The sequence below is a fragment of the Rhamphochromis longiceps genome, linkage group LG3 (assembly GCF_057381845.1).
Source record: "Rhamphochromis longiceps isolate RC_006_pf linkage group LG3, R_longiceps_female_GT1.1, whole genome shotgun sequence".
In the NCBI taxonomy this organism is placed as follows: Eukaryota; Metazoa; Chordata; class Actinopteri; order Cichliformes; family Cichlidae; genus Rhamphochromis; species Rhamphochromis longiceps.
In genome coordinates this window covers 23489410-23511453 of record NC_140559.1, presented here as the reverse complement: position 1 = coordinate 23511453, position 22044 = coordinate 23489410, and the positions used below count along the sequence as shown (strand labels likewise).

General features: G+C 41.3%; 1 protein-coding gene and 1 long non-coding RNA gene across 2 annotated transcripts in view; one reads left to right on the top strand and one right to left on the bottom strand.

Moving 5' to 3' along the window:
- Positions 1-9205, top strand: part of LOC146673519 (uncharacterized) — a 29369-nt gene extending 20164 nt beyond the window's left edge. Inside the window, exon 3 of the long non-coding RNA XR_014910524.1 lies at positions 8937-9205. This is a non-coding gene — a long non-coding RNA (uncharacterized LOC146673519). The remainder of the gene's footprint in view (positions 1-8936) is intronic.
- Positions 5534-9957, bottom strand: LOC146673518 (uncharacterized). The gene is made up of 3 exons (XM_085402016.1): positions 9817-9957; positions 6358-6717; positions 5534-6168 (listed from the first exon to the last, which is right to left on the bottom strand). The coding sequence occupies exons 1-3, from the start codon at positions 9872-9874 to the stop codon at positions 6026-6028; spliced, it is 561 nt and encodes a 186-aa protein (XP_085258142.1). The 5' UTR covers positions 9875-9957; the 3' UTR covers positions 5534-6025.
- Positions 9958-22044: the final 12087 nt, after the last annotated feature.

Here is a 22044-nt window from a genome sequence, read left to right as displayed (position 1 = left end):
GACTTTATACCAGTTTTTAAATTGTGTTGATAGGCCACGTAAAACCAGAGTTGTGATTTTAAAAAAAGAATGCAATGTTTGGTTTCCTTGCTGAATACTATCGTTGTTTATATTTACTGCGGGAAGAAACGGTAAAAACTGCGTTTTATAAGAAAAAAGCCTCGAAAGCGCTCTCCACCTGTGAGCAAAAACAAACCCCCCCACCCCCTCTCTCTTTCCTATTCGTCCAAAAAAGTACCATGTCGACCAATCAAAAAATGATATGGTAACGTGGCATCTAGTTGTTAAGAAACGGGGGGAAATTTTAGGAGTGACGGCGGTGCTTTGAGATGTGAGAGATTTGAGACGTGTAGCGCAAATCTTGTGTAGTTAGTGTGTAGTGTAGTCAGTAGATTTGTTGTGTGTGTCAGAGCAATGAGGCGACTGCTGAACGTTACAGGTGTTACAGCAGTGCTACATCTCCTGTTGTCAGGCCTGCAGGTATCAGGCTGTTGTTCTCCTTTATCTCACAGTGGACAGAAATTATTTTTTGGAGTGGCACAAATAATTTGTGTGGCATCAGATTTGATGCAGAACAGCTGATTGTTCTGTAAATAGTTTGAAATGTTTATTTAAAAATGCATTGGCTGCATTTAAAAAAAAATAGCTGCAAAAAACTTTGTTGTTTGCCAAACTGAGTTACTTTTTTGAGGAGTAACTATATAATTATTTGCCCAACATTGGTCATTATATACTGTATTTTGCAGACAGAGAGTTACAGGACTCTCTCCCAGACCACAGACGCATAATACAAGTCAGAGCTGTATATATAAAAAAAGAAAAGAAAAAAGAAAAAGAAAGTTGTGTTTTCGAAATTGGAGTTCAAGTCATTTTTACTTCCAATAGCGTTAACATACTACACAGGCCAATGGCTAGATTTTTTTTTTACATTTTCATTGTAAGTGGGCTAAAGCAGTTTAAAAGTAGTCTAACATAAATGTAAATGCTGTAATTTGATTATTTTAATAAACCATGAAACTTGGATGGATTTGATGCTGGCGTGACCACAGTGCACACGTCTGATGTCGCTCACAGTGGTCCAAGGGATCGCTCAGGGAGTTTGTGTGTTCACTCAGACACATGAAAAATTAGAGGGAACATTGCTGGTGGGTGGGGCTGCTGCAGTGACCTCATTCACCCCTTCACTGTTACCTACAAGTTACACATTGAAAGTCTTGGGGGGTTGGGGAAAGGAGTTGATCACTCAAGGGTGCCCCCCTCAATTTTACCAGCGCTCCAATTTTGTTCGCATCATATTTTAGTATAGTTTCTGAATTGAGGAGAATAAAAACATATTTAACATTCGATGTAGCTGCATTGTTGAGTAGAAAGCACAGATTAAATAAAGATGTTTAAATTTAGAATAGAATAGAATAATTGCCATTATTGTCACTATACAGTTGTACAATGAGATACAGTTTTAAATTTAATTTTGGAACTTTTTTAATTTAAGAATATCTGAGCAGATGGTGCAAACAGCAAACACCTGCTGCTGAAGACACTGCAGTCCACAGGTTGGAGGAACAGACAGTGACACACAGACAGGTCGGCTGCAGTAACACTTTAATACAGAACACTATCAACAGTAATTCCATCACATGGTCACAGAGTTATCACAGTACAGTCACAGGAACACGGTTACAACATGACAGTAGCTCCTGAGCCAGGCTCCCTGCATCATCTTGAGAAATAAAAGCAAACCATAAAATGATGCTGGAACAGACAGCACTGATGCTTTTGTCTGTCATGTGCCAGTCTCTTTGGATTTCACACTGCTGAGTTTAAAGACATATGAAATGAGCCTCCACCCTTTGCTTCTCCCTGAGCTCAGCTCACATCAGTCGTTAGGCCAGTGTAGCACCTGACTGCATGTTTGAGGCTGAAAGTTTTTTTCCTGTTAGTGATTCCATATTCAGTCACATTCCTGCTGTGTGTGCATGTCTGTCTCTGTAACAGTGACATTTGTGTCCTTGCAGTGCTGATAAATCAGGATGCTTAACCCTTTAAAACCGGTCGGAGCGGGCACGCTCCGTTTTGCATAACTATTTTTAAATCCCGGTAGCACTGCAACCACAGAAGCTAGCGCCATAATTTTTTTTGCATATGAAACCGGAGGAGTTGTGCTTACATCTTATGCCATCAGCTTGTCCTAGGTCACAGTTTCCTTCCACATATAGCTTTGCAAAAACGGCATAAAAAGCACTTGCAGCAACAAAAACATAATATTCCAGAAACACGCTTTGCCGATCCGATCAGCTGTTTGTAACACTTCCTACATCCATCAGCGTGGACTATCGCATGTCCGCCATGACCTGCCCGAAACAGGAAGTGACGTCATCAGGGCCTTATGAGCCTATACTGGTGTTTTTAAAAGTTATGTTTGACTTTATGACTTTCTGTGTCATTTCTGTGATGCTTAGGACTCATATTGCACTGCTGGAAATAGTTTATTTTGATGCACATGCTGGGGTTTTTTTTGCAAATTTGCATTATAATATTTATTTTCGTTTTTCCTGCAGTATATAAAAATTGGTGTATTTAAAAAATAAAACTATGAAGACACTCAAAATACATTTCCTGTGGTGGGAAACTATTTTGTGCAACTTTTTTGTATTTACAGTTTTGAGGGATAAGCCTCTTAAATTTCTCTAACTAGAAATATATGTTAAAAAAACAAAAACGATTTTAAATTTTTTTGTAGTTTATTGCACTTTTTTGCAATTTATGTAATTACCATGCACTTAATGCAGACATATTATTAAAATATGTCTGCATTAATGTATATCAACTTGAAATGCTCCCAATAATGGCACTACAGCATGTAAAAATATAATATAAGCTCTGGTGGACTTCTTCTATGGTACGTCTTAAAGGGTTAAGGAGCCGAAGTCAGCGGCAGCAGAAACAGATGGAGCAGCTCAGTCTCACTGTTACTGTCACAATATTCAACTTTAAGGACACTTTCTGCAGACCTGAGGGAAATCCCAGCGATAACACTGTGTCAGGCTGCACACAAGCGAATATGCATGAATAAGGCAGCTTTTTAAAAAGGCTTTTCTACAGTAAAGAACAGACGGTGACTTATCCAGAGGGACATCATCATTAGACCTGCTCAGTCTGCAGGTTTGCTCACAAACAAGTCAACACTTTAGAACTTTCTGGGGTGTTGGTTGATTTTCTTTCTCTCTCCATTAAAAAAAACTGCCAACAGCAATTAAACTTTAGACTAATTCATGATGGTAATTATGTCCTCGTGTGTAATTTTCAGACTTGGGAAAATTATGATGCAGTTAGAGAAAAAAAAATAAGAGAAAAACAAGGCTAAAAACATCCATTCATGCAGGGATTACCATAGCAACAGAGTCATTTTCTTCTGACAACACTCATGTGTTAAGAATCAGCAGCGACACACAGACAGAAAGTATTAACACTTTAGTTTGAAAATAGATTCTTTGGTTTGTTTTGCATGTGTGTGTGTGTGTTGGTTGTAAAGAGTACCGTTTAAATGACTTACTGAGAACAAACACAATGTTCCTTGGCGAAGCTGCTCAGCAAAAGAGGAGTTGTAAAGTTAACAGGGATGGCTAAGTGTTTGAGTGTTTCGTACGGCGCTTGCTGTTTCACGGTTCATCACAGGATAGTTATCGTACAGTCACGACGCTACAAATAGAGACACAAAGCAAAGGAAACATAAAGCAGCATTCGAGCTATGTTACAAAGAAATATCAGGCACACTGCAGCTGAGTCAGTGTTAAAGCTGCCTGCTCTGGCTCTGAATCAGCTCTAATGGCACTTTGTTTTAGAGCACAGTCAGTGCTGTGGCCTGTTGGCTCATATTCTACATTTTATTTGTCCCCCATGATAGACAGTACCTCCACCCCCTGCGGGAGGCTGTGGAGGAGCTGAGAGCTCCTTTAGCAGTGACTGTTACAGCTACGGAGCAGCTCCTTCATCCCCATAGTAACACTGTGACACAGATTCAAATGTACAATCTGAAGCTCATGGGTGCGTTTGTTTGTTTCTTTTTTCTTTTTTCAAAAAAAAAGTAGTGAGAAACAAATCTGGGCATGCATGACGCTGTTTGTGCCCGTTCAGCCATGACTTAGCGTCTAATACAGGGATGTCCAACATACAGCCAGCGGGTCACATCAGGCCCCTAATACACTTTCATATGTCAGTTATTAATGGCCCGAATGTATGTGGGAGCTGAATCTTCAGTCCTGCTGATCTCCATGCAAACAGGGGTGGCATGATACAGCCAATCACAGGCAAAGACAGACTGGGTCATACCACTGTGTCAAAGAATAACAGTAAGTGTAATGGTACCATTTATAGCTATAATTGTGGTTCACCATCTAAAGTCAGTGTGCCACCCCTGCTCTAAATCATGAACTACAGGAACTGTTAACACTCTAGCATAGCATCAGTATATAGCATAGCAAGCATGTCCAGCCAATTGTGACACATGCAAGCAGTGCCTTCATTAGCAGCTAACGTTAGCCATGCTACCTGCCTGTTACTGACAGTGTTCATGTGCAACACCCTGATAGTTGATGTTGATGCTCCACAAACAGTGATTTGATTGGCTAACGTTGGTTTGTACTGTTAGTGGAGTAAATTCAGTCTGTTCGTGAACGTGTGGAGAGTCTTTTGACAACAGCGTCTTTTAGTTTTGGTCATAGTCGATGAGAAACAGTTTCACTGTTTGCTAAAAGAGGTGGAGCGTTTGGTGGGAGCAGATCGAACGTGTGCTTTAAACTTACTGCACTTCTGATTGGATCTTGTTCACTGACAGAGGTGTTTAGTTATCGTCTTGTTTTCATCATAAACATCAGTGAAACTAATGTGACTCCTGCCTGTGAGTCCAAACATACTAAACAAGTACCTCCTTTAAAGCAACAGCCATGAAAACTGTAGATTATAAGAGGAAAACTGCAGTGAAATCAAAATCTGTGATTATCTTTAAAAACAAACCACAAAAAGAATACATACATATGAGTTTCCACCCTTTACATGTAATCTCAGCATTATCACTCATTGTAACAGCTGTTATATGAAAAAAACCAACGAAATGAAAAAAAAAGTTTTCTGTTTAAACTCAGAGGCAGGACTTTCAGGTCAGAGGTCGGTGTTAACAGAATCATCAAGATTAAACACAGGAACAGAAATATGAGAGAAGACCCAAAGTCAAAAGCAAATCACATGTAGGTGGAGCAAACCGCCTTTTGCCAGCATTCAGTGGTGGAGCTGCAGGTGAGAAACAGAAGACAGGTGTGAGACATGATCTACTTCCTGCTTTCTACAAAGTCTCATCAACAATATCTGCATAAAAGGACACGTTCCCCTCCCATAGCAACAACCTGACACCTTCTCTATGATCCATCCCGCCTGTTCCAGCTGCTGCTCTGGGCACATTTTCATGGCACATTTTGGACCCCTCAGTGTCTGAGATTGTGTGAACGTTACAACATACGTGAGCATTGCTGCTGACCATGTCCATCATATTTTGGTCACAGTGCACCATCTTCCAGCAGGACAAAACACTGTGAGACTAATTGGTGAACAGGACAGTGACTCAGTTCTCGGTCCAGTGGAGAAATCTTGGGATGGAACAGGAGATTCACATCGTGGATGTGCAGGAACTGTGCAACGCTTTCATGTTAACATGGAGCAAAATGTTAGAGGAAGGTTTCCAGCTCCATGTTGCATTTATGCCTTGAAGGATTAAGGCAGTTCTGAAGGTAAAAGGGGGCCAACCCAGTGCTAACAAGGTATACCTAACAACATGAGCAGTGAGTTTAGATTGATGAAAACAACTTCATCATGTTTATTGTAAGTCATGATTAAACTAATTGTGCTATAACTCCTAGAACCTCGGCCTCATGTGTGCAGACGTTTTATGAAAGGGGCTCAAAGGCTGATCTTCACAAGGGGCTGTAACTGAAGGAACAACGCTTCAGGTGTCCTGCAGTGCACCCCCACCCACTTAAGCAAACAATTTAGGTGACAGTGGGAAGGTAAAACTCCCTTTTAACAGGAAGAAATCCTCCAGCAGAACCAGTCGCAGAGAGGAGCAGCCATCTGAGAGACCAGCTGAGGGGAGCTGACGTGGACAGGAGAAAAGACACGCTGTGGAAGAGAGCCAGAGATTAATAATTACTAATGATTCAGTGTAGAGAGGTGTCTAAACACATAGTGAGGTAAGAAGAAACACTCATGGGAATCCCCCAGCAGCCTAGACTGCAGCGTAACCAAGGCAACTGTAGTTGTGATTTGAGGCACACAGAGAACAGATTGTTGACGACTCTACAAACTTACCCACTGGAACAATCATCAGCTGGATGGTGTTGATGGTATCAGTATTCTCAATGTGAGTCTTCCATTGGTATCTTTCTTTGTCGATGGCCAGACACTCATATGTTCCATTCTCAGCCTGCGTCACATCCTGCAGAGCCAAGGACAAATTCCCACTGTCCATCCATCCATCCATCAGATGCAAGCGGCTAGTTGAAGATGGATACTTGTTGGCTCGATGAGACATCTTGCTCTGGTACAAAAGTACTTTTTCTCGCTTTAGGTCAGTTCTCCTCCACACTACAGCCGCAGTGGGATAATCTTTATGGACCTGACACGGCAGAATGACATCCTGTCCACACTCAGCTCTGATAATTGTCAGGGCTGAAGGAGAGAAGAGACAACACAGGACAGAATCAATCTTTTCTAAGTACATTTCAAGGCAAACGCTAACTCTCTCTCTCTCTCTCTCTCTCTCACACACACACACACACACACACACACACACACACACACACACACACACACACACACACACACACACACACACACACACACACACAAACCCATGCATGCACACACACACACACTTCCTGTAACAAACCCAGGAAGATAAGAATTGTGTCACCAACTCATCACTTGCATGATCCTGAATCTGAAAATAGAATTACTGTGATTCTAAAAACAGGCCTTACTGAGAGCTGTGTGTGTGTGTGTGTGTGTGTGAGAGAGAAAGAGAGAGAGAGGGAGAGAGAGTGTTCACCCTGACACGTGTTTGTGGGGACCAAAAATTGGACAATTAATATACTTGTGGGGACCAACAGACCTTATGGGGACAAATTCTTGGCACCATGATTTTGAAGACATTTGTTGAGACTCAAAATGTGGTGTTAGTGTCAGAGTTACAGATAAGTTAGGGTCAGGCATTCAAACTCACATTCGCACCTATGGGCAGTTTTTTGTTACCAGTTAATCTGACTGTGTTGAAAACAAACATGGGGAGACAAGCACAGAAAGACCCCAGCCTGATGGTGGAATTAATGAAGTAACTTTAAAGTTTAAATCATGTAAGTCTGAGTGAGAGCGATAAGGTGTGGTTGGACATCAGATAATTAAATATCAACAACTTGATTGTGACAAAAACAAAAAACAAAGAAAGAAACAAAAAAAGCAACATTTTACAACTTCAACCTAAAGCGCTCCATCTATGCAAGATAGCATGGGTGCTGTGTAGGAGTAAAGTCAGTCAAGTTTTTGGTGGTGCTGTCACTTGTTTTTTGTTCTCTTTGTGGTAGAGTATCATTTCCTGTTCCTGTTACAACACACACAGTGATAGAGAGGGCCAAATGAAACTTTCCGAAGCTCGTATTGAAAAAGGGTACAGTACTCGAGGCTTTTCAACACAAGTTTAGGAGTGACGGCGTTTGCAATGTTCAGCGTGTTTGGAGTCTAAAGTCAGTGTGTTGTCTTGTGTAGTTAGTGTGTAGTGTAGTCAATTGTTTTGTTGTGTGTGTCAGAACATGAGTCGACTGCTGAATGTTACAGGTGTTACAGGAGTGATACATCTCCTGCTGTCAGGCCTGCAGGTATCAGGCTGTTGTTCTCCTTTATCTCATAGTGGACAGAAATTATTTTTTGGAGTGGCACAAATAATTTGTGTGGCATCAAATTTGATGCAGAACAGCTGATTGTTCTGTAAATAGTTTGAAATGTTTATTTAAAAAAACACCTTGGCTGCATCTTTAGATAAACAGATGCAAAAAACTTTGTTGTTTGCAAAACTCAGTCACTTTTTTGAAGAAGTAACTATATAAGTAATTTCCCAACATTGGTCATTATATGCTGTATTTTGCAGACAGCGTTACAGGACTCTTCCCCAGACCACAGACTCATACTCATAAAGTCAGAGCTTTATAAAAAAAAAAAGAAAAAAAAAGTTGTGCTTTCAAAATTGGAGTTCCAGTTATTTTTACTTCCAGTAGTGTTAACATACTACACAGGTCATGAACAAGATTTACTTTTAAATTTTCATTGTAAGTGGGCTAAAGCACTTAATTAAAAGTAGTCTAACATAAATCTAAATGCTGTAATTTGATTATTTTAATAAACCAAGTAACTTGGATGGATTTGATGCTGGCGTGACCACAGTGCACACGTCTGCTGTTGCTCACAGTGGTCCAAGGGATCGCTCAGGGAGTTGAAAAATCAGACACATGAAAAATTAGAGGGAACATTGCACATCATCATGAATATTAAACTGTAGTGTATATATTGTATAATATGAGTGAAAAGTAAACCATGTGACATGTAAACTTGGGTTACTAGGAAAGACCAAAATAATTTCTTTGATCAAGCATGTTGAATCTGACCAGAAAAGCCCCGAAATGAGAGGGAGCCACAGAGAGGATGAGGAGGAGGATACGGGCTGTGAGGGACACACAGTGGACCAGTCCTTAGACCTGTGTGTCTCACACTGCCCTGTGATGACACTCCATACACGCAGTTTCATTAACACTAATGAATAATAATGAAAAGATAAAGTAATGAGTTACTATAGTTCTCAGTTACAGCCTCATGTTTACTCCATATTCATCTCTTTTCAGACATCAGCAGGATCAAGGATGACCCCCCCACCCCAGTCTGAGGACGTTCCCCACCACATGAATGGGGGACGGGAGGCACAGCTTCCAGCCCAGCTGGTAGGAAAGTCCTCCTTGGGTGGACTTCTCTGTAACTATGGACTCTGCCTGTTGTCATGCGTGCAGACGTTTCAGTCCATAGACATTTCAGCCAGTGCTTTTTAAACATTAACTGTGCACATGTGCGGGATGTGAAATCTTCTGTTTCATTGTTAAATGTTCATTCACTTTGTTTGTGCTCCAAATAAATCCCCTTCATAGATGAAGCAGTTCAATTTTGTCCTCTTGGTTTGGTTCAATGCCCCCATGAAAAAACACCCTGAGCCCAACCTGCTAAATCTGGTGTGGAACTGCCACTGCTGTAAAGCTTCATCTTCATGTATCAAATTCTGTACTTAAAAAGTCCCCTTCCACTCATTTTCATGTCCATTTCCTGCACAATGAAACCTGAGGCAATGCTTAAACATGAGTCTGTCAACACCTATAAACACAACAGCCTTCATGTGCATGAATCAGGGTCTGTCATTTAGCAAAGAAACTTCAAACACTAGTACAAAAACAATCAAGCGGTCCTTCCAAATCTCATATTTGAGCGCACGGTAATAAAAACACTTGAGGATAATCAGGGCCCGTGTCTGAATCTTGACAGATGCAAAAATAAACAGAAAACAAAACAGCAGATTTTTAGTTAGAGAAGTGAAGAAAATGCTGTTTTCATTTTCTTCCCAACATTAGAAGAGTCTAACATGATGCACATGTGTAGAAACAGACACATATACCTGTGCATGAACACTGCTGTGCAGACAAAACACACGATTTCCATCTTTCTCCTGCAAAAACTCACCTACAGATCTTGTAAACCGGCAGAGAAGAATCAAAGCCAACACAGCTTTGCTGAACATGGTTGTATTCTCAGCAGTGGAGGTGCAATGCTCAGAACTCCTTAGTCCTCTTGGGTTTGGGGGATATGAGCGCTCATAGCAAGAGGACTGCAAGGGTACAGACCTTTATACACTTGAGTGTGCTGACAGCAGTCATGTGCTCATGTTGCGTCTGGCCCTCACTGTCACACTCACTGTTTCCACCAACATATCCACCCGGCTGAGCAGCTGCACACACGTGTCTACACTCATACATGCAGCTGCTGAGAGTGACGTCAGGCTGCAGGTCAGTAACCATGGTTTCAGGTGACGCTCTGAAACTGATGATTCCAGCCAAAGATGTCAGGTTATTGTTTCCATGCAGAATCAAGACTGAAGTCAAATAAATCCACTTTCTGTTTACATAGTGCTTTACTGTAATTTCCATGGTAATGCTGACTTATAAAAACAAAGGTGATCCATCAGTCCAGATGAATAATGTGAGCTCATTTAAGCGCACGTTTGTGTATTCAGAGCCATGAATGTTGATGTACTCTGTCCACTGATGACTAGTCATCCACCCATTCACACACTGGCGATGGCAAGCTGCATTGTAGCCACAGCCACCCTGGGGCGCACTGACAGAGGCGAGGCTGCCGGACACTGGCGCCACCGGGCCCTCTGACCACCACCAGTAGGCAACGGGTGAAGTGTCTTTCCCAAGGACACAACGACCGAGACTGGCAGAGCCGGCAACCTTCCGATTACAAGGCGAACTCCCAACTCTTGAGCCACGATCGCCCCCCATATAATACATATATTAGTAATTATTTTAAATGATTGAATATTTTAAATAAAAGTACAGTTATGAATCAGTTAAACAGCTAAGAGAGCGGGGTGAAATAAAGGCTTTAAGTCTGAGGCACCATGAAAGCGAGTTAATAGAGAAAGTTTAAACTCATGATTAAAGCTGGAGGACTGATGGATGGGGAGCTGTGTGTGAGCACACCTGCAGGGATGGGGCTGCTGGCTGGAAGTAATTACTGAGGTTGGGTCAAGGAGATCGATCAGAGAGACAGTCTGAATAAACATCAGCACTTATTCGTTCAGTTTTATTCACATAGCATCAAATCAAATCAAATCAAATCAACAGTTCATGCACTTTATATTGTAAAGACCCTACAATTACAGTTAAAACTGCTGTAACTAATGATCTACATGGAAACACATCTATGGAGAGGAAATCCACCTGCTGAGGGTCACATCTGCATCATTGTAGCTACAGTGGATGTTTCAGTGTCAGGACTGAAGGTGGAGCTTTGTGTGTCTCAGGGTGAGCCCGCAGCAGCTGCCTCCAACCGAGGACATGCCTCCATCACTCTCAGCACTGGAGCCCCCCAGGGGTGTGTTCTGAGCCTGCTGTACTCGTTGTACACATATGGCTGTGTGGCCACTACCAGCTCCACCACCATCATTAAGTTTGCTGACGACACCGTCGTGGTGGGCCTGATCTCTGATAACAACAAGACGGCCTACCTGAAGGAGATTAGGAAATATATATTTATATATTTTTCTTATATATTTGTATATTGTGTATATTGTGTATTTTGTTGTACAGTTATTTTATTTTGAACTTTAATATATTTTATTTTATTCCTTCCTAGCTAAATTTACCCTTCATTTTAATTTTCATATTTATTTCCTATCCTATTCAGTCTTTTTTTTTTTCTTTAGGTCACGAGCAGTTGTCTAAGCATTTCACTGCATATCGTACTGTGTATGACTGTGTATGTGACAAATAAAATTTGAATTTGAATACTTTACCATCTTAAATCTAACAAATTCCTTCATGAATTACATTTAGTCAAAGGTCAAAGGTCAAATGCTTCTTTGTCTTTCTCCACAGAACCATTTCCATCCTGGACCACAGCTCTCCTGGCGTTTCTTGTTGTTTCTGGAGGTCTTTTATTCTATTTCTGGCAGTATTTCATGTCAGGTGAGTGTCTCCTACTACAGACAGCTGTCTGAAACATGCTAACACTGAACCCTCACACAGAACGTTTATGGCCTTTTTATCTAATAATGACAAAACAACGTCTGAGCCATGATCCTCATGTTGCTTTTAGAGAAAGCCATTAATACTTTTTATCAAGAGTAATATTACTATTATAATGATACTTTCCAGGTTATTGTCATGTGTTTTACAAGAGAAAAGGCATTTCTCTGAGCAATTCTTTCTTTGCTGTCCACCCACAGATGCCGATTAACATATACAATAGAAATAGAACATATAATACAAATAGTACAAATAAATAAATGAAGACAGAAAACAGACAAAATATGGAGATTTGAAACAGAGATGCGTGAAAAAGAGCTATAGCTTAATATGCAGGATGACCTGATGTGCAAAAAATCATTATTACTATTCAAAGTGGGTCGGCTGTTCAAGAGTGATGGCAGTGGGGAAGAAGGAGTTGTTGAGTCTGGATTTCAATTCAATTCAATTCAATTTTATTTATACAGCGCCAAATCACAACAAAAGTTGCCTCAAGGTGCTTCATAGATACAGAGAAAAACCCAACAATCATATGACACCTATGAGCAAGCACTTTGGCGACAGTGGGAAGGAAAAACTCCCTTTTAACAGGAAGAAACCTCCGGCAGAACCAGGCTCAGGGAGGGGCGGGGCCATCTGCTGCGACCGGTTGGGGTGAGAGAAGGAAGACAGGATAAAGACATGCTGTGGAAGAGAGACGGAGGTTAATAACAGATATGATTCAATGCAGAGAGGTCTATTAACACATAGTGAGTGAGAAAGGTGACTGGAAAGGAAAAACTCAATGCATCATGGGAATCCCCGGCAGCCTACGTCTATTGCAGCATAACTAAGGGAGGATTCAGGGTCACCTGGTCCAGCCCTAACTATATGCTTTAGCAAAAAGGAAAGTTTTAAGCCTAATCTTAAAAGTAGAGATAGTGTCTGTCTCCTGAATCCAAACTCCAAATTTCACACTTCTAAACCTTTGTCTCGAGGGCAGAAGTGTGAACAGTCCGTGTTGGGGGTGTGTGGGGTCTTTGAGGATGGAGGCAGCTCTCCTCTGGACTCTGCGATGGTAGATGTTCTGCAGAGAGGGCAGCTGAGTCCTGATGATCTTCTCCAGAGTTGTTATCACTCTCTGCAGGCATTTGCGGTCCATAGCAGTAGTGCTGCCGTACCATGCAGCTGGTCAGTGTTCTCTCTACAATGCAGCTGTAGAACCTGCTGTAGTCCTTGTGGGTGTTTTTGACCAGTCAAATCTTTGTATTTCACTCTCTTCTCATTGTGTTTGCTGTTCTCTCAGGGTGTCGGGTGGAGGTGGAGGAGTCTGTCTGGTTGCCCTTTAAAACCACAGCTCAGCTGCCTGAAGACACTCTAGTAGAGTGGTGGCACCGTCCTGAGAAGCCTGACAAACAGGAGCGGGATTATAGAGACCGAGTGAAGATGAAAGACGAGCGTCTGAAAAGCAGACAGTTCAGCCTGACCTTTAAACGCTCCACAGAGAGAGACAGTGGCAGATACAGCTGTGTGGCCTGGAGCCGCGGACACGTAATCGGATGAAGAATCGTGCTGCTCACAATTACAGGTGTTTGTTCATTTTCATTTGGTTCTCTCTGCTTTCACTTATTATTTAATTGTATTTGTGTGTGAAGGTGTCGTGTCTCCTCTGCAGGGAGAGATCAGCACATCAGGAAGAGAAGCAGCTCCACTGATCCGACTCCTCTGATGGCTGATCGATCAATTTGATCTGTGTGTTTTCACATGCAGCTCAGCTGTTACTATGAGTACAGCATGAAGAAGATAAAAGGAGGATTAGACATCAGTTGGTAGTTAACTAACATACAAACTCCTGCAGCTTCCTAACCAGCTGGTTTCAACAAGTCTCACCTGTGAGGTGGACTGTTAACACCTCCTCCTCATCATCTTTCCTGCGCCTTCAGGGAGAAACGGAGGACTCCCCTCAGTTATTACATTCATTCATTATTACGTTCTTAGCTGATCCTACATTACAAAATGATTTTAACAATGAATGCAGTGGTGAATATGCGTTTAACCTTCCTGTCATGTTCGGTTTACATGTTTCGATTTACAACTTAAAACACTCATAAATATTGTGTTTTGCATGCCATTGCCTCAAGGCCTTATGACATCCTCCATACTATGCACTTGAACATATAACAGTGATTATCGCCTCTTTAATTGAAAGCTTGTAGACAAACAGCTTTTTACAGCTACAGTGTAATTACCTGTTTTGGTTCGGTAAGGGTTAATGACAGGATATCCTCAACTGCTGGTGAGCGAGCGAAAACACAGCAGAGACCTCTGTGTTTAAGAAGTGGACGGTTGTGGTCGCTGATGCTCTCAGCTCGCTCAGTTTCACACACAGGTACAAGAGCACAAGCCTCCACTGTGGAGTAGATACTACAGGGACTACATCTGAATGCCTGTAGAGCAGTGTGTAGTCACAGGAACCTGCCAGAAGGTAGCAGCACATCACCCCAGCGTCACCCTCCAACTAAAACCTCTGCAGAGACTCTGGCAGGTGTCTGCAGGTTCAAACCTGCAAGTTTTACATAAAAGCTGATTTGTCATCTGATTCAGGATCAAACTCATCAGGATGCGATAGGATAATAAGATTATTCCTTTATGACATCATAATTAAATAAGAAATGGTTTATTTATCTCACAAGTTTGAAAATTAGGCAAAATAATATGAAAAATATCTCAGTATAAAAAATAAAATGTCAGAGGAAATGGCTTGGATAATTAAAAATAATTAAAATACTAACAACAAAATCCCTTCATCTGTGCATGTGTGTATATCTGCTGGTTCATGTGTAGGTCTGGGTATATGTGGATGACAGTGAGTGAGAGATGATGATTCCAGTGTCACTAGATGGCAGCACCAGACCGTGCTTTAAGCTGTAGCAACACTGAAGCAGAGCAAAGTTACAAAGGTTTTATTAGAGAAACATCTCTGCATGTAGTGTGATTTTATCGTGGTGGCAGCAAAACAGTAAGAGGGAATTCATGACAATGTTTATGTGAAGCGTAGTTTGCTGCTTCTTTCGCTGCTGGTTCAGTCATTATTGTTTGGAGAGAGATAAAACCAGCAGCTTCAGAATCAGGTCAAAAAGGGCGTAAACACAAAGCGCGGACCCGCCAAAACATCAGAATCAGTGAGCTCACTGATTCTGATCCGTCGGCGGGTCCGCGCTTTGTGTTTACGTCTTTGTGCAGAATCTGTGTTCCTGCTCTCATTTACTGTTTTAGCTGTTTGGTGGTTGTTGAAATTTTGTGAGGTTTAACCTGAGATTCTGGCGTTTTGGGCGAAATAAATTTATATTTAAAAAATTTTAATGAATTGATATCACGTTATCCAAGCTAGAATCGATTTTAATTGATAAATCGATAATCAAAACCCACCCCTATTTAGACTCACTCTTTCAAATAAATGCAAGTGAAACACAGCAGAAAATAAATAAAATCAAAGACTCAGTGGTCCTGTTGCTCTATTTTACCTGTATAGCAGGAGTGAGGCAGGCGGAGGTTTATCCTGGTGCAGGTGTGTCATAGCGGTCAGTGGAAGGATATGGCAGTTTCACATTCCCGTGGCAACGCACTCGGTGCTTGCTCAGAAGTTTAGGGTTTTTTTCGCTGTAAAAAGAAGTTTTCTTCCCACGCAGTGAACAGCGGACGCTAATGTTTTTGTCACTTTTTATGGAATCAAACTCAAAGTAAGGTCAGTACTTCCACGCTTTAAACGCTGCACGCTCATACTACCACAGACTGAATGAGGATGGATGGCACAGATGTCCTCACTATGTGTCCTGTTCAAGCACAACCACAAATATCAACAACACAGTAACTAAGAAGCACATGCACAAACTCTTATCTACTGATGGAGATGTCTTTAGTTTAAACAGCATCTAAAGTTTCATATATTTCATTTCCTTAAATCAAAACTCATTAAACACACAACTTTTTTTTTTACCAAAAGAAAAATCCTTAATCTTTGAGTTTTTAGTCGCTCAGCAGGTGTGTAATTGAATTTAATGACAAGATTAAAGACAATATATACAGATCAGATTCATGATGAATATGCTCAGGTCAGAAGGTGCAGCAGCTGGATTCCAGCAGTTGGACTGGTAGATCCCTTCGGTGAGGAGTAGGCGACGAACTCTAAAAAGTTCAAACAGCATGGGACTAGTCACAGTTAAAATAATGCACCACTTCACTACAACTACATCTATGTCATCTGCGTCACAACTTCAAACTTCCTCCATTTGTTTCACATTAAAAGTCTTGAAACCAAACTGTCACAAATAAGCTTTTCATGTGAAGGAGACTGACCAGGAAGTGTTCAGTTTGGAAGTTTTAGCAGAAAAGTCTCATCTGTGCTGGGTCTGTGACTGAGCGTACACATACAATTTAAGGATTCAAGAGGGAACATATTAACATTTCTGGGTAATTTATTCACTGGCCGTTCAAAGCAAACTCAAAGAAATTAAATAGAAAAAAAAAAAAAAAAAAAAAAAGTGAAAACTGGGCAGCTCAAAAATCTTGAATTGTTACATCAATAATAGCAAAAATGCTCAGACAGACCAAAGAGTGAAAAACAAGGAGGTAAGTGAACTCTGGTCTCCTTCCTGTGCTTTTAGAGTTTCGCACCACTTCCTGTGCTCACACTGTTAACGTTGGCCTAGGATCCAGCTCAGCTTCATTGTGTAACTCAAAATGGTATTTACTGGCATCCTTTATTTTTGTGAAGACCTTTATCATTATCCTTCAGCAAAGTGAATTACCCATTAACCACAGCAAAAAAGCTCTGTTACTTTTAACGCCGTTATTCCCACCACTGGTTTTAACTGCTCTTAAATTAGCACAAAAAACTTTTTTTCCACCTACAAATTTTTTATTCAACATTCTTTAGCTTTGAACAATGTCTCAAAGTAGTGTTTAACATGAATTAGACATAAAATAACTGCAGTGAATACACAAATAAGCACTAAAAAAAATGTAATACAAAATGAACATGCAATGTAAAAAAAATACATGGAAAACCAAAGACCAAACTCAACATGACGCCATGTGGTTGTGTGTGTGTGTGTGTGTGTGTGTGTGTGTATCATGCACATGTGTGGCATGTGACAGTCAAATGAGAGTGGGCCTTGCAAACATAGGCATCACATTTGCAGCATCTCAGGCTTGTTTTGTCGTCTCTCGGCGCACAGAGCTCACAGCGCTTCCTTTTCTGCCCGTGTCTTTGTTGGGGGAGAGCAGCCAGGCCAGTGGCTGGGGCTGGGGCTTGCACACTCTCCACCAGACTGGCAGAGGCTGGTGTGCGGGGAATGTGCTGGCGCCGTTGAATAAGAGGAGTCACCAAAGCTTTCCCCAGCTCTGCTAGGAAAAGTCTCTTCCTGAAACGCTTCCCCTGATTCCAGGTTGGGTTGATGGCTGTCCACACCACATATGCGTTGAAAGCAGACACATCAAGGATCTTGTGGAACAGTGCCACAGGCCAACGAGCTGTCATTAGCTTGCAGGTGTATGTGCCAGTAAGCTGCAATAAAAGGAACAATAAATAAGAGATTTGGAACATATTGAATCTGTCGTACACAAAATGCTATGATTCACATAAATGAAAGTGAAATGCATGCAGGATCGATGAAACTTTACATTACCTTATCAAGGCAGTCAACAGCTCCTTTGTTCTTCTTGTAGTCCTGGATTATAAGGGGCTTCCTGTCCTCTGTGGTGCTGACCGCGGCGTCTTTGTGTAGCGTGCTCATCGGGATGACATTTCTATTCTCCGTGGGAAAATCCAACACAAGTGTGTGTGTGTCAGTGAAAGCACATGTTGATGAGAGTGCCTCTCTTCCGCTGGTGGATACTTGTGCAGGGGAAAGTTCAGGCTTGTTGTCACATGTGGTATTATGCCCTTGGAGACTGGTTGTTTTGTCCAGCACAACACGCACGCCCTGGCTGTCTTCGGCTCCTCCACTACTGGGGTTCCCCGTGTATACCTGCATATTCCAGGCATAGCTGCTCCTGGCGTCACATGCTACCCAGACCTTTATTCCACATTTCCCTGGATTGCTTGAAAGGTACACCTTGAAGGGACAGCGACCTCTGAAAGGAACCAGGCACTCATCAACCGTCACCTCAGGGCCTGGATTGTACATAAGTGGAAGGCGCTCCACCCACCTGTCCCAAATGTTCCTGATGGCAGCCAGTTTGTCATTTTGTCCTGTATCTCTGTTATCAAATTGAATAATTCTTGAAAGGACACGAAATTGTTCTAAGGACATGGTTGCTCAGAATGTTGGCCTGCCAGACTCTGCATCCCACAGACTTTTTGTAGCCTCATTGTTTGAGCGATATACTCCAGCTAAAATCAACAGACCTATGTAGGTTTGGAGGTCTACCAGGTCGATTTTTCTCCAGGTGTCTCCAAACACACGCTTCCCCTCCAAGTTTGTCATCTCCAGTATAATTCCCTCAATGGACTCTGGTAAAAAGAGTTGGAAGCTGGATTTGATGTCATCCACACGAGATATGGCATAGTGTGTTGGCCCTGGCCTACTTCCTCTGTCCCGGAGGGATGAAGACCAGAGCAAGTATCCACTCTTGGACTGGAATGTTTCCTCAGGTGCCTGTTCTTCTGGTCCCTCTCCCTCTCCATCTGTTGACTGGTCAGTCTCGTCAAAGTCTGGATCAAAATCTGTGTTGTCTTCCACTTCCGAGACATCTTCATCTATCTCCTGTTTAATTTCAGTGCCCTCTTTATATCCAGAAACCTGGACCAGAACGTCTTCGACAGAGAACTGCTTGGTCAGTCGCCTACTCATTGTGCTCGGAGTAAAATGAGTGCAAGGCAAACATCAAGCTACATATATATGGGGTCTGTGAGAAGATGATACACTGATTAGTCTGGAAGGTGTGGCTCACGTGGAGGATAGGCACAAAGAGATTTTTAGGCAGGATGAGTCTCGTCCTGCCTAATTACTCCCAGCTGTGCTCTCCTCCTGTGGCTCATTCCCCCTCGTTATCCCACAGTGTATTTAAGCCCCATGTTTCTCTTTGTCAGGGTTGCGTCCTCCCTCATAGCCGTGTGATTTTTCCCTGTGGTGCCTTGTGCTTTAGTTTTCCCAGTTTAGTTTTGTATTATTTTTCGTGTCCCACTCCACGCCAGCAATAAAGCTGTGTTTTTTGAGTTTACTTTTTGTCTCTGCGAGTTTGTGTTTGGGTCCTACTCTTGCCTGCACACTGGCATATTGTGACAGAAGCCTTCAGTAGTAGTAATAAATCACACAGCAATAGTACATTCATGTAGTTGTAAAGTATTCAGAATACATTACTTCTATAATCTTTGGTGGAATACATTTTAAAATTAACCTTCCCAACACTGTCAACAGGTTAGCACCTCATACCACAGTGCAGCAAAAGCTAAACTAAAATGAGTGCAAGGCAAACATTGAGCTACATATATATGGGGTCTGTGAGAAGATGATACACTGATTAGTCTGGAAGGTGTGGTTCACATGGGGGACGGGCACATAAAGAGATTTTTACCCGTGTTTGTTCATTCAGTGGGTGTTGTTCAGTGGATCATTCACTGGGTGTCATTCAGTGGGTCATTCAGTGGATCGTTCAGTCAGTGAGTGGGTGGATACCCATTCATTTCCTATTGTGGTCACTTTGATCGGGAACACCACAGATGTAACAAGGTTGATTAAAACACTCAAACTTCAATGAAAGTGGTGATCATCACTTTCATATGTTTAAGTTCATGGTGTGGAGGATATCATTAGGCCTTGAGGCAATCAGATGTAAAACACAATATTTATGATTGTTTTAATTGTAAATCGGTCAGATGTGACCTGAACGTGACAAGAAGATCTTGTATGTCTTCCACTTTCGAATAATTGCTCCCACAGTTGATTTCTTCACACCAAGCTGCTTACCTATTGCAGATTCAGTCTTCCCAGCCATGTGAATACAATTCAATTTTATTTATAAAGCAACAAATGAGGTGGCTGATGTTGTGTTGTGACATTTGTGTCACATTTGGCCCAAACAACACTCATTTTAGACCAACCTCAGCTCACACAACATTTCCAGAGTCATCACTGAGTTATAAGGTCCCAAAGCGGGCAAGGTTAGACACACATGTGCCTGCTGTCTGGCACTGATGTGTATGGTTAGTCACTCAGTAACTGTGAAGGATGAAACATAAATATTGAAAAAGATCAGTAAAAAAACTCAGATCAAATGGTAAAATTAATTAATTTAATTAATTGAAAAATAAAAATAGTAAATCCCATTTTCACTTTGTAAGAATCCAAATTGAAATGTGTTTGACTCAATGCCGTTCAGGTCTTTTCCCTGAGAGACGGAAGAGATGAGAGTACAGTGTTAGCAGTTGAAGCTGATCCACGAGATGATTTCAAGCTTGCAAACTACAAACTGAATCAGATTCAGAGTTGTAGTTGTTTCACATCACTGTTAATTATAAATGTAGAACTATATTATGTTGTGTTCTGGTCAAATCTAACCGATTTAAAACTTTACAACAAAAATTCATAAATTTGAATTTTTTTTATCAACCTTGTTACATCTGTGGCGTTCCCGATCAAAGTGACCACTATAGAAAATGAATAGGAATCCACACCCCCCTCCCCATTGACTAAATGATCCACTGAACAGCCTACTGAACAACCCACCCATTTTAAAAATTCCTTGTTTACCTACGTTATAACCAATCCGGTCCTTTTTGGCCTTTTAAAATATCATTATAGAGGTATTGTTATATTTTTTGTGGGAATTTCTGATGTCCACTTGGCCAGATTACTCTTAAAAATACATTTTCTATTTAAATAAGACCAATTAAGTGGACAAATAAAGGATACGTCATTTTGCCAAAAGCTGATTGCAGCATCTACCTTCTGACAGGAATGTTGTTTGTGGCTCAAGATGACTTGATATCACTCATGAGGGATACATTTATATCCCTCTGTAATATGTTTCATATATTATATGTCATTTACATTAGTTTAAATATGGACAATCACTTTTTGGCACATACCGAAAATCTGTTTTTGGCAGATGATCACTTTTTGGCAGAACACCGGATTTCAAAAATAGCGGTTTGGATTTTCGCTCTCATGACTCATCGATTGCTGCTACTGACCAGCCAATCGGTGGCATGCAGTCTGACGATGTCACATTTTAGTACCTGCTGATGTTTTCCTTCAAAGACAAGGAAAAATGAGCCAGAGACAGAGTTTTAAACTATTTGTTTCTGTCATTCAGCAGAACAGGGAAGTAACAGACCCACAAAATCAATGATGGTGAAATCTGTTGTTGCTCTCAAAGGAAGTCATTTAAATGTTACGACTACTCCGAGACTTGACAAGAGAGAGATAGAGAGAGAAAGAGAGAAGGCCACGCCCAACAGCAGTTTGTTTATCAGGGGAAAGTTTCCAACATTTATTCTGTGATTTTACTCATTTGAGACATTTTAATGACACAAAGATCACTGTGCATGACTCAGATAGATTTAAAGAAGCTTCGCTGCAGGTTTTTCTCTCTAATATGCAACAACAACAGCAAACTTTATTTATGTAGCACATTTAAAAACCAGTGGTATACCAAAGTGCTTAACATACGAGAGGGTCAAACGTAAGTAGTAGAGAAAGATGAAGGACACGGCAAAGTACATAGTATTTATAATTATTCTCATTTTTGTTTTTCCCTTATTAAAGGTCAGAGGTCACAGTGAAGGCCTTGTGTGTTGTTGGTCTGAATCTCCTGGGCTTCCACCTGCTGGTGATATCGTGTCAAAGCACTTTACAGTGGCACTCACACCAGGCACTATAAGCATTTTTTGAACAACATTGTTTTTATTTTCACAGACTGGACACAAAAATGGAACAGACATGAAGGCAAACAAGAACCAAACACTAGAGACATAAGTAACTAAAACTCAGAGGTTCCCCAAGGCAAGAACCAATCAGCTGAGTAAAGAGAAACAACAGACCATCATTACTTTAAGAACTGAAGGTCGGTCAGTCCGGAAAATTGCTAAGATTTTGAATGTGTCCCCAAGTGTAGTCACAAAAACCATCAAGTGCTACAAGAAAGCTGGCTCATGAAAGGAAGACCAAGAGTC

Excerpts from the sequence above, each read along its gene's own strand:
- LOC146673518 (XM_085402016.1), bottom strand. The coding sequence starts at position 9,874 with ATGTTCAGCAAAGCTGTGTTGGCTTTGATTCTTCTCTGCCGGTTTACA. Across the intron at positions 6,718-9,816 it reads CCGGTTTACAAGATCTGTAG|CCCTGACAATTATCAGAGCT; the intron begins GTGAGTTTTTGC and ends TCTCTCCTTCAG. Across the intron at positions 6,169-6,357 it reads GCTGATGATTGTTCCAGTGG|CGTGTCTTTTCTCCTGTCCA; the intron begins GTAAGTTTGTAG and ends TCTCTTCCACAG.